The 12,946-nt window shown below is 58.4% G+C and overlaps 1 protein-coding gene across 1 annotated transcript in view; it reads right to left on the bottom strand.

The window, feature by feature from the left end:
• The window catches only part of LRP5 (LDL receptor related protein 5), a 105,862-nt gene that overhangs the window by 31,001 nt on the left and 61,915 nt on the right, over positions 1-12,946 (bottom strand). Inside the window, exons 6-9 of the mRNA XM_036259295.1 lie at positions 10,612-11,008; positions 9,184-9,355; positions 3,487-3,703; positions 681-970 (exon numbers count right to left, since the gene is read on the bottom strand). Of these exons, the coding sequence (XP_036115188.1) occupies positions 681-970; positions 3,487-3,703; positions 9,184-9,355; positions 10,612-11,008 (1,076 nt within the window). The remainder of the gene's footprint in view (positions 1-680; positions 971-3,486; positions 3,704-9,183; positions 9,356-10,611; positions 11,009-12,946) is intronic.

Below are 12,946 nucleotides of genomic sequence, written 5' to 3'. Positions count from 1 at the left end.
CCCTCCCACTCTTTCTAAAGATAAATGAAAATAATATCCTCAGGTGAGGATTAAAAAAAATAGCGTTCTTGACAAAAGCAGGGGCCAGCCCGCAGACCCCGCTGGCCCTGTGTGGACCCGGGATGTTTCTGTTTGCACCATGAGTGAAGAAGGGTTGCTAAGCAAGGGCACACGGGGGGCGGGGGAGGACAGCCTCGAGACCGTTGCACAGCCACACAGTCGCTGCAGAAACGCCCACCGGCGGTCTCCTGGACCTGTTCATCGTAACCGCTCGTGTTCGTTTACAGAACAGACTCCCTGATATTTTATTGGCTTGAGTCGAGTTACCGTAAACATTTTTGAAAATGTAAAATCCTTGCCCTGGCCAGTTTGGCTCAGCGGTTTGAGCATCGGCCCACGGTCCAGAGAGTCCCGGGTTCGGTTCCCACCAAGGGCACCTACCTCGGTTGCAGTTTGTCCCCAGGCCCTGTTGGGGTCGTGTGGGTGGCAGCCACTCGATGTGTCTCTCTCACATCGATGTCTCTCTCTCTCTCTTCCTCCCTCTCTCCCTCCCGCTCTATCTGAAGATAAATGCAAGAATGTCCTCGGGTGAGGATGAAAAACAAAAAATGTCAAAGCCTTACAGGCTGTCCCACCGCAGGCCAGGGGTCGCGGGAAAGCCGGCACCTGGCGGACCGTACCTTCAGGCTGACGTCTGTCCAGTAGATGTGATTGTTGGACACGTCGAAGTCCAGCGCGGAGGCCTCCTTGACGCCCGTGAGCGGGATGGCCACGTCGTTGTTGTTGGTCTCCAGGGAGATGCGGTGGATGGTGGCCCTGCTGGTGAACACGAGGAAGGCCTCGGGGACGATGCAGGTCTTCATGTCGCTCAGCAGCTCCAGGCCGAGGGGGCAGCCGCACTTGGTTGCGCGGGGTGTAAAGAAGCACAGGTGGCTGCACCCCCCGTTCCTGTCCGCACACGGGTTGGTCCCTGGAAAGCAACACACAGGCCCTGCCTGTCATCAGCCCTGCAGAGAGTGCGCGACTGACCCACAGTCCCGGGCGGCTTTATTTCCGCCAGACACAAATGGGGACAGTGAGCGGCGACGGCAGAAGCCCAGGTCTTCCCCGGTACTGGAGTGACAGCAAGGTCCCAGCCCGGCCGGTGTGGCTCAGTGGTCGAGCACTGACCCATGCACCAGGAGGTCGCCGGTTCGATTCCCGGTCAGGGCACATGCCCAGGTTGTGGGCCGATCCCCAATGGGGGCATGCAGGAGGCGGCCAATCAGTGTTCTCTCGCATCAATGTTTCTATCTATCTCCCTCTCCCTTCCTCTCTCTCTAAAGTCAATAAAGAAAAATATTGAGCCCTGGCCAGTTTGGCTCAGCGGTTAGAGCGTCGGCCTGTGGTCCGGAGAGACCCGGGTTTGGTTCCCGCTGGGGGCCCGTACTTCGGTTGCAGTTTGTCCCCGGCCCTTGTTGGTTGTGCGGGTGGCAGCCACTCGATGTGTCCCTTCACGTCGATGTTTCTCTCTTTCTCTCCCTTCCTCTCTCTCCCTCCCACTCTATCTGTACAAAGAATGGAAAAATATCCTCGGGTGAGGATAAAAAAAAAAAAAATATTGAAAAAACAAATGAGTGGGTCTCAGCAGGTCCCCATGTGTTGACGGGCTCCGACCACACAGTGACCTGGGAGGCAGAGGCTAGTCCCATCCCTGTCTTCCAGTCGAGGAAGCTAGTGGGGAGAGGTCACTGAAGGCGACATAGTTAGGAAGCGAGGAAACAGCTCAGAGAGAACGGGAACCAGGAGGTCTAGCCTCGTGGCCTGAGCCCCGGCCCAGGGTGGATGCGGCAAAGCGACGAGACAATCATCCCTCCCCGGCCGGGACTCCGGGCCCGCTGACCGGACTGGAGCCTGCGATCCCACACGATGCTTCCTCCGAGTCACGACCCCTCAGCGACCTCGGTAACTCAGAGGCGCCCAGGACGGCCAAGGGCAACGCTTTCTGATGAAAGCAGATGCTGCTCAGCGTGCTCACTACTTTTTGGCCCGCCCGTGAATCTCGCTCCCCCACTGGGGTGATGGTCAAGTTGGCTCTAATTTCATGTTAAGTATTTCAGCTAAAAAGGCTTTTTTCCACCTCTTAGTAAATCCTGCGATAAGAGAGAGCTGGAGATACAGGGAGGGAGGGCTGACCCTCGTTTCTCAACTGCAAATCACACCCCGTGGATACATCTTTGTCACCATCTCCGGGGTTGTGTTTTTTCGAACAGTCACTCCCAGGGGGCCCCGCGTCCGCACTGGACGATGAGCGTGTTTTACAGGGTGGCAGTTGAAAGAAAGGGAGCCGATTCCATCCGCTTTGTCGCGGGAACACAGGCGGGGCCTGCCGGCCTGTCCCGGGATGCGGACGCCGGGGGGGGGGGCTCCCAGGAGAGCCCACGGCCCCGCCTCCAGGCCTTTCGTCAGCCGTGCCTCCGCCGCAAACCCTCCTGCCCACCTGCTCTTCACATCCCAGTTTTAAAACTTCTATTGATCTTTGTGTTAATCCTCACCCAAGCATATTTTCCCACTGATGTTTGGACAGAGTGGAAAAGAGGGAGGGAGGGAGAGAAACGTCGATGTGTGAGAGACACATCGACTGGCTGCCTTCCACACCACCCCGGGGCCAGGGATCACACCTGCAACCTCAGGTACATGCCCATGACCGGAAATCAAACCCACGACCCTTCGGTCCACAGGCTGATGCTCTAACTGCTGAGCCACACCGGCCAGGCTCTCCCTCGATTTTTAAATCCCAGGGGTGTCTCACCACCAGCCTGTGAACTTGAGGCCAAGTACTGGGTCCTCACTGCTCACTCATCCCGCCAAGGTCTGCTGAGCACCTGCGTGTGCAGGAGCCGGCACTGGGCCCCAGCTGGGAACGCAGGCCCTGCGCCATGGAGCCCACAGCCCCCCCAATCCTGGCCCCATCACACCTGGACGCTACTCTCTCCAGTGAAGCCTGTGGACCTGCATTTGGAATCCTTTCCATCAAGAGAAAAAAGTGTGTGAAGTGAGCTTTTGGGGATCTTGTGATGAGGCCGAGGCAGACCAGGTGTGAGCCCGAGCTCAGCCACCGGGAGCTGTGCGGCTGCACCTCCGTCTCCCCAGCACGGATGGGCAGTACTGTCATTAGCATAAGGGGTGGCTCTGGGCACCAGCGCACAGCAGGCAATGCACATTAGCCATTATCGCAACCATCACTGGCAGCAGCACGGGTCCATAACCACAGCACGTCGCTGTCCACGGTCCGTACACCATTCCCATGCCCACCTGTCCCTAACCACGTGGGAACACCATCTCCTGTCCCGCCCTCCCCAGAGAGGCACCCAGCTAGACTCCGTGCCTCCACCTTTAGCCCCCGACCTGGGCCACCCACGAACCAAAGGGCAGCCACGGCCTTATCACTTCTTCCTCACACGGGTTGGCACGGCTGACCCGTGGCTGGAGGCTGACCAGACTCACCGACGACCTTGGCCACGTTCACAGCCTTGAGCCCCATCAGGTCGGGCAGCTGGTCGATGATGACGTCCCGGCTGGCCTTGACCTTGTGCACACGCTCGATGCTCCGACGCTGCCAGTCGGTCCAGTAGATGAAGTCCCCCAGCAGCGTGAACCCGAAGATGTGAGGGAGCTTGTCCTCCAGGAGCGTCCGCCTCTTGGTCCCATCAACGTTGATCACCTGGCGGGACGGGAGACACAGGTCTGGACCAGCCCCAGGTCTCAACTGCTCAAAGCAGGACGGGCTCGCGTCCCAGGAGCCTCAGCTCCGTCTGCCCGGCACCAGGCCAGCACACAGCCGGTGACACCGCTGCGCAGGGAACTGGATGAATGGCATTTTCAGTGAGGGCCGGCTCAGGGCCTCTCCCCACCCTACCTGGGTGGATGCTGTGTTGAGAGGGGAACAGGTAAGGCAAACCAGTGTCTCCTCCCCTTCCCACAGCTGATGGACGGGGACGGCTGCCTGGCACCAAGATGCGGGTCTTGGCCCAGGGGTGGGCTCCACAGGAAGCAGTTCTGGCACTGATTAGCAAAGCGTGCCCAAGGGCAGCACAGGGTGGCCCCAGGTCACACCCGAGACACGGAGCTGAGCCCGGACGACTACAGGCTGTGGGCACGATCACCCGCGGGTCGGCCGACTAACGCCTCGCTCGGTCAGGCAGACAGCGCCGAGGACGCTCCGGTTCTAGGTCTGAGCTGCAGCCCAGGGCGCCTCCCACGCCCAGCACACTGGCGGCATCTGCTCCACGAGGTACACGCTAAATCCTTTTCTTGAAGAGTCGGTGCTGATTAAAAGCACCAACCACAAAAGCCACAGAGAAAAGTACTGTCAAACACAAAACGTCTTAACCAGCCGAAACACACACCCCGGCTAAGACGGGGTTCTGATGACAGGGCCCCCTGTAGAAGCTTCTGTTGAAAGGGAGACGATAAAAACGCAGCATCCAAACCCCGGGCTCTCAGGCCAGGATGAAAGCAACACGGTGAATAAGCAGGTCTCGGCAGGCCGCCCGCACACAGATTGTATTTCCAGCCCATGAGAAAAACTAACGCCCTCTGTTCTGCAGGCGGCAGACACACCGGGCAGAGCGAATGCGTGTTGAGCAGAAAACACTCTGGTCTTCTGTTGTTGGACCGTTCAGGGCAAAACCATCGGGCCACGCAGCGGGACCAGCTGCCAGGGCCCCACCTCCGCTTTGCCCCAGGGGCAAGTCCCTGCACCCCACGGACCTCAGCTTCTCCCCCTGTAACCGAAGGAAGCAAAGTCGCCCAGGGAACTTAGCCAGAGAACAATGGCTGGGCCCCAACCTGGGGCACCTGAATCGGAACTGGACGGCTTTGGGCGCAGGTGTGGGCCTGAAAGTCACTCCCCACAGATGGTTCTGAAGAGCAGCCCAGGTTCGAGTCCCAGCTGAGACCATTCCCTTGCAACAGCCGGAGAGCGGCCGGCCTCCGGTGGATGGTGGACCTCAGGGTGTGTGGATTTCTGTGCGGAAGTCTGGGATCCACGCCTGGCCCCTCAACTTAGCAGTACACTTGACCCTTGAACCACACGCCAACCAACCCTGTGCAGTTGAAAATCCAAGTATCACTTTAAAAAAAAATTTTTTTTTCCTTTATTGATTTTCGAGAGAGGAAGGGAGCAGGAGAGAGAGAGAGAAACATCGAGAGAGAACATCGATTGGCCACCTCCTGCACGCCCCCCACTAGGGATCGGGCCTACAACCTGGGCATGTGCCCTGACCAGGGATCGAACTGGCGACCTCTTGGTGCGTGGGTCAATGCTCAACCACTGAGCCACACCAGCTGGGCCCAAGTATCACTTTTGACTCCCCCAAAACTTAACTACTAATAGCCTACTGTTGACAGGAAGCCTTAGCAATGACGTTAGTCAATAAACACATATTTTGTATACGCATTACATGCTGTATTCTCACAACAGAGTAAGCCAGGGGAGAGAGAATGTGATTAAGAAAATCATAAGAGAGCCCTGGCCGGTTTGGTTCAGTGGTTAGAGCATCAGCCCGCGGACCAGAGAGTCCCGGGTTCAGTTCCCACTAGGGGCATGTACCTCAGTTGCAGTTTGTCCCCGGCCCTCGTTGAGGTCATGTGGGTGGCAGCCAGTCGACGTTTCTCTCACATGGATGTTTCTCTCTTCCTCCCTCTCTCCCTCCCGCTCTATCTGAACAAAATATGCAAAAATGTCCTCGGGCGAGGATAAAAAAAAATCGTGAGAGGAAATGAACGCATTGAAAACAATCCTCAGGTAGGCGGACCCGGGCGGCTCGAACCCGTGCTGTCCCAGGGCCAGCTGCGGCGGGCAGGTGAGGGACGACTCTCTGAAGGTCCAGGTGCTGGTTCCTATTTTGGCCCCACAACAGGAAGGCACACAAAGGCGATGCCAACACGCCACGTGGTGAACCCCGACCCTCAGGGACACTGCAGCACAAAACCCGCGCCCAGGAAGGGTGTCGCCCTGGGGTCGCCGCCGAGGAAGCGGGGGAGAGAAGGGGTCTGTGTCCCCAGGAACACAGCCTGTTGGAGACAGGGCTCAGAAGAGCGGGACTGGGGGTGGGGACCGGGAGACAGAGCGTTCACGCCACAAAGGAAACAACCCCTCCAGGAAAAACGAGACTCAAAGTTTCAATATTCCAAAATGCCAGGCAGGTGTGGCTTTCGCACCTGGAACAGCCTGCATGTCGACCCAGTCAGTGGCTTCCCGGAGCGGAGCTGTGTCCAGCACCAAGCCCGAGGCCGGGGTCAGCTCTGGACATGGGGACAGCATGCAGCCATGTCGGCCCAGGTCAGCATTCCCAGTGTGCCATCGGCCACAGCGGGACGAGGAAGGGACCCTAGACGGGGTAGTCTGAGGACACGCGTGCAACTGAGACCCCCGGTAGAAGTTCAGTTGGTTTAAGCTTAGGAAAGGCTCTGAGAAGTCCTGCAGGAAAGTCACCGGACATTTCCCAAGTTTGGTTGATCACAGAATCTCAAACACCTGTAATTCCTGTGTCTCCTTTAAGGTCTCCCAGTGATTAGCTCCAAACAGATAAGTCATACACGCAAGGTGCGTGGTCCTGGTTTGTCAACAGCTGCCACGGCATACACCCCTCCCCCATCGTCCCGCCACAGTTCCTCTGCTGGTTACCCTTGAAAGTCTAATACGCTTGCACCATTCCCCACCCGTCTGCTTCCTAACTTCTGTCCGTTCTACTCATCCGTTGGCCCCGTGGGTGGCGTTTATGTTCTGTCTGGCAGTCGACACTGTCTCGGGGCTTTGTCTGCGGGTTGATTCTGAAAGTGGAAAATCAAAAACCACTCGTTTGCTGTGTGAGCCCGAGCAGGCTCCTCCTGTCCTCTGGACCTCGTTCCTGCCCACAGATGGGGATGGCGCAACAGACACAGGAAAAGGTGGCCAACACCGCGCGACATCAGGGCAGCGCCAATCGAGGCCGAGGGGTACCACGGCACGCCCGCCGGCGGCTATAAAAGTGGAAAATGACGTGTCGGCGAGGGTGTGTTGGAATCAGAACCCGCGTGCGCCTCGAGAGAGGCTGTGAAACGGGGCGGACTGTGAAACAGCCCGATGGTCCCGCCGCACGCTAAACATAGAATCACCGCGGGACCCACCAACGCCACGCCCAGAACTCAAAGCAGGTAATGAAACAAAAGCCGCGCTCTCCAAAATCACTAGCAGGTGGCGACAACCCGGTGTCCACCAGCAGAGGAACAAACACAATGTGCACATCCACGCAACGCGACAGTCCTCGGCCGTAACAAGGACTGGACTGACTGACTCCCACCACGACATGGGTGAGCCCTGAAGACATTGGTACAGTCTGGCAGGTGTGGCTCAGTGGTTGAGCGTCGATCCCTGTACCATGAGGTCGCCAGTTCGATTCCCGGTCAGGGCACATGCCCAGGTTGTGGGCCCAATCCCCAGTGGGGGGCATGCAGGAGGCAGCCAATCAATATTTCTATCTCTCTCATCCTGTCTATCTAAAAAAATCAATTAAAAATACATTAAAAATAATAATAAAAAATAAATAAAATGGACCTTTTTACGATGTTTTTTAGCCCGATGAAAACGACACCGTGCTGTGGAAGCGAAGGGAGCAGTGTCTGTACCATGCCCGGTGGTATCGGTGGGACACACGCGTCCCGACCCGCTCCCAGGGTGGGTGGGGTCCGTGCAGATGCAGCCCCTTCGGCTGACCCCCAGAAACAAGGGTCTCTCAGGCTCAGCGGCTTGAGGGACAAGTTGTGTTCAAACTCCCTTTGGCAAGAAGATCCTTTTATTTTTTTTATTATCTTTCCTTAAATATTTGTCTTGATTTTTAGAGAGAGGAAGGGAGAGGGGGAGAGAGAAACACAGACAGGCTGCCTCCTGCAGGTGCTCCCAAGGGTGCAGCGCGGACCACACCCAACCAACGGAGCCACACAGCCAGGGCAGCAACAAGACCCTTTCCAAAGTGATCCTTTCAATCAGGGCTGGGGAACCTTTTTTCTGCCAAGGGCCATTTGTATATTTATAACATCGTCTGCAGGCCACACAAAATGATCGGCTTAAAAATCAGCCTGCTATACTCGGTCGGGCAGATTCGGTGAGGCCCGTGACGGTAGCTGGTATGGATTTCTCGGGCCGCAGGCAGCCCGAGGGCCGGACGTTCCCCGCCCCTGAATATTACAGGGGACTCCAACAGGAAACGGCCGCAACCACAGCTGCTCGGGATTGCGGGGAGAGGCCAGCCCTGGGCCCCCACACCTAACCGCTCAGAAGTGGGCTCCAATCCCTGCAACACAGACACACATTTGTATCCTGGCTTCCCCCCTCCACCGCAAGCTGCCTGGTGGGGTCTCCCCATGGAGCCATGGGAAAAGCAAAGGGCAAAGACGACCCCCAGGGGGTGACCTCAACCATCAGTGAGGTGACCCGAAGCAGACACGACTCCCCCAGGAGTTGCTGGAGTTGAGAGAGGTGTTCACACTGAGGACAGACATGCACAACGGTGACATCCCTGAGACAGGGACAAATGTAACTACCGGGTCATCAAGAGCACCTCAAAACGTCCCCATGAGCAAAAGCAAGTTGCTAAAGAATGCACCCAGGACACCACTTAAACGAGTCGAGTAAAGTCACGCAGAACAAGACTACGCTGTTCAGGGAGACATCCACGTAGCGCAGGGGGAATGTCTTACGCCAAGAAGGAATCACCAATGCAGGGTGGCCAGCCCCGGCTTCAGCTACGTTCAGAACGTGCTCCGTCTTAGGCTGGGCGGTGGGTGGGTGGGTACTATTTACATTTTACTATGACTTTGTACCTTGATATAGTTTAAGACTCACGAGAAGTCACACCAATAGTTGAGAGGGTTCCCATGGACCCTGTGCCTAGCTTCCCCCACGATAACATTTTATTCACACTACGTCCTGCGATGCTGTTCACTCAGCTACGTCTCCTTCCGGCCTCTCTGTGTGTCAGAAATGCACCATGATCAATCGCTATTTCGAGGATTCTGTCCGGCCAACTAACAGAGCCCACCGGCGGGCTCCGGGGCAGCCAGGCCCGGCCTCCGCAGAAAACTCAGGGCCCAAGGACAGCTGGGCCGCACGCCTGTGCTGACCGGCTTCGGGAGCGACGCTCACCTGTGGGGACGGCTCACCTCGATTTTGTCCGTCTTGGCGTCTCCCCAGTAGAGCTTGCCCTCCTGCAGGTCCAGGGCCAAGCCGTTGGGCCAGCCGAGGGACGTGTTCACCAGGACATGCCGCTCCTGCCCGTCAAGGTTGGCACACTCAATCTTGGGGTTTTCCCCCCAGTCCGTCCAGTACATGAGGCTGGAGAAGAAGCACATGTCCATGACAGTGTCTGTCTGTCTGTCTCGTCCCTGCTGCCTCCCCAGGCTGAGAACAGCGCCATCCCCACCACAGGGAGGAGCTCGGGAAATGCTGGCCCGCAGGACGGCTGAGCGCCAAGCCCCGTGTGCGTGACCAGGGCCCACGGGAACAGGGGTGTCCCTGCGTGGGCTGAACTGTCCGGGGCCCCTGGACGCGAAGGGGCTGGTGGGCTTGGGTGCCCTCTGGCAAGCCAGCGGAGAGCAGACGCCCTGACGAGGGACCTGGGGTGGGAGGGGCTCAGTGCCGAGAGGGTGGAAGAGGCAGAGGGGAACGTCCCCTAAGGAGCTGAGGGACTCTCGTCGTAAAGCAGGTGACACGTTCTCGGTGGCCCCGAGAAGCAACACTAGGCCCTGCAGTGGCCGCTCCGGGGCAGCGGGCTCAGCTCTAGGACAACCTACCTGAGCGGTGCCCTCCCCTCGGCTCCCACACACATGACCCGAGCTGGGCAGGGCCTTGGGGTCTGCTTCCCTGACCCCATCACAGGTGAGGACTGTGAGGCCACTATTGGTGGCGGAGAGGAGAGCAACCCCCGAGCCATGGTCCCGCCCCTGGAGCGGGCGGTGAGTGCCTCTGCGTCCTCGCCCCTTTCGCCCCGGGGGGGGGGGGGGCAGTCCCACCCTCGGCAGCTGACACAGAGCAGCGCCCGACTACGGGCCCCACCTTGAGCAAGTCCCATAACTTCTCTGGGCTTCAGCTCCCTCCACTGCACAACCCACCCGGCGGGGGAGGGGAGGAAGAGACTCGACTATAGATCATCAAAGCATGTGAGGCGGTTAGGTGAGACGGTGGGCGCGAGTGCTGCCGCGGTCGCTCTACGGCCACCGCGACCAGTCCAGAGCCCAGGCTGGGGACCGGTCCATGCTGCAGACTCAGACTGAAGCCCAGGGAAGAAATGACTTACCCAAGGTCTCCAGGGCTTTCTAGACACATAATAACAGCCTATGTCAGAGCTTCTCAAGGTGTGGTCCCCGGGCCAGCAGCAGAAGCATCCCCCTGAGAGCTTGCTAGAAGTGCAAGCGCTCGGGTCCGACCCCCCCCCAGACCTGAGTGAGAACTCTGGGCGCAGGGCCATGTGTGTTTTAAGGAGCCCTCCTCCAGGGGATTATGAAGTAGAAAGTTCCAGAACTGCTGTTCAGCCTGGCTGCTGGCCCCAGCTGGGTGGGGAGGCCCGCCCGCCCGCCCGCCCCCAGCCTCACCCCATCACCGGGTGCAGCGCGATGGCCCGGGGCTCGTCCAGGTCCTCGGACACCAGGATCTTGCGGGAGGTGCCGTTGAGGCGGGTCACCTCGATGCGGTCCGTGCCGGTGTCGGTCCAGTAGAGGTTTCGGGCCACCCAGTCGACCGCGATACCGTCGGGGTCGTTGATCTCGGTGTTGACCAGCGTCTGCGCCCCCGAGCCGTCCAGGTACGCCCTGCGGATGGCCCGCACCTCGTCGTCCGTCCAGTAGACATAACCCTCCAGCGGGTCGTAGTCAATGGCGATGGCGTGCCGGATGTCATCGACCTGCAGGACGATGTCGGTGAAGTCCGGCGTGTCCAGCGAGATCCTCCGCAGGTCGGTCCGCCGTGCCAGCAGCAGCACCTCCTCAGCCCCTGTGGACACAGGAGCAGTGGGGTAAGAGGCCTGTGGCAGGACACGAGACTGGGCCTGGCGAGGGTTTGGGGGGGTGTGAAAGGGAGGGGCTCAGCAGGTTCCCAGGGGCTTTCTTGCAATGACAGGTAACATTAGGTGACATTCACTAGATAGTGCTACAGTCACCAGGTTCCTCCCAGGAGCTCTACGAGGCTGGCACTATTTGTATCACATATTACAGATGAGAAAACAGGGCACAAACAGGTTAAGCAACCAGCCAAAAGCCACACAGCTATCTGGTTTCAACCACTGCACAGCATAAGAGCTGCCTCACAGTCGGTCCCCCTCCAAGCCCCTTTCTGGCTACAAACCAGCCCCAACATATATCCCGCCTGGGCACTGGGCTCCAGACCCACTGGTTGGCCCTACTCCTCAAAGCCCCCACGGGACCCACCTTCTCTCCACGCTCACTCCTTGTGGCTCAGCTCAAATGCCGATTCTTCCCTGAACCCCTCCCCCACCCTGCTACCCCACGAGGCAGCTCCATGGCCCACAACCACACATACCATCCCGTCCCAGGCGGCTGCCTCAGGCACAAGGTGAGCACCTTGGGACAGGCGCCCTAGGCTGCTTTGTCACCCAGCAGTATTAACATTTGACCCTGTCGCGGATCCTGCCTGCGGGGATCTCTCAGAACTTCCAGCAGAAGGGGTACAGGGAGCCTCATGTGGACTCAGGAGACTGCTGGGGTCCACACATGGCCCTTGACCACAGAACCAAGAAGATTAGGCCCAGAGACCACTTCTGGCACTTTGGGGCCACGACTTGGTTTTCAAGGCTCAGAGTGGGGAGGAACCCCACTGAAGTCACGCAGCATCACAGGACGCAGACAGGAACAGAACTAGCCTGACACCTCCCTCACACCCAGGCTCCCAGACCCAGCCAACTGTCTGGCCTCCTCAGTGCCTGGTCGAGCCACAGACAGTCCCCTGCACCCCAGTGCCAGCTTCTTGTCACAAGGACCCATTCCTAGGACTGTGCTCCGTGTCTCTCCTGCTCCAAGGCCCAGAGTTCATAATCTGATTCCTCCACCAGAGGGCGCACATGTGACAGCGATGGTTTCGTGAACCCAGGACCAGGAAGGCCTAGGCAGGCCTTGGCAGGCGAGGCTCAGGAGGTGGCCAATGACACCAGACACTTCCGCGATCTAAATCCAGATCTAGATAGAGGTGTCTGTGCAGGTTCCGATTTGATGTGTGTTGGAGGGAGAGGGGAATTCTGAATTTCAAGACTGTCTTCCTCTGGGCTCCACTCCCAAAATGTTCTGTTGACATCTGACCTGTCCATTGAGGCCCAGGTCACATGCCTCCTCCTCCTCCTCCCCAGAAGCTGTTCCTGCCTCACCTCCCCAGTGGATGGGGTGAGCACACACTCACATACTGTCAGATCCTCTGCCTGGACACCAGCCCTACTGGCTCGTGGGGATTCTGGCACATGCCCCCTTGTTTTCTGCAGCCCCAAGCACAAGGCCAGGCTCAGTGCAAGGGCCAACACCCTAGAAAAAGCAGGGAGAATTCAGGGCAGAAACCTCCTGCACTGCCTCTGCTGTGTGACTTTGGGCAGGTCCCTAGCCTCTCTGGGCCTTGGTTTTCTCACTTATAGTGAAGAATCAGCCCGACCTGATGGTATATGAGTCCCGGTCTAGCTCTGACATCAAGGAGACCATAAACCAAACTCCAAAGACGGTTCTGGCTTCATCTGGCACCGAGGGGGCGAAGGGAGCCCCCCAGGGCATGGCCAGGAAGAGCCCTGTCCAAGAGGGCATCTGAGAAACTTTACAAGAGGCTGTCAGGCTCCCGAGGAAAGGTTGGGGCAGCCTGTGTGTGTCAAACCCAACTTGACCTCAAGTAGCACTTCAACCACAAGCCCACAGAGAACACTGGTCCAGATGGACACCG

Source organism: Molossus molossus, unplaced genomic scaffold (genome assembly GCF_014108415.1).
Source record: "Molossus molossus isolate mMolMol1 unplaced genomic scaffold, mMolMol1.p scaffold_m16_p_13, whole genome shotgun sequence".
Lineage (NCBI taxonomy): Eukaryota > Metazoa > Chordata > Mammalia > Chiroptera > Molossidae > Molossus > Molossus molossus.
This window is presented reverse-complemented; position numbering and strand designations above follow the sequence as displayed.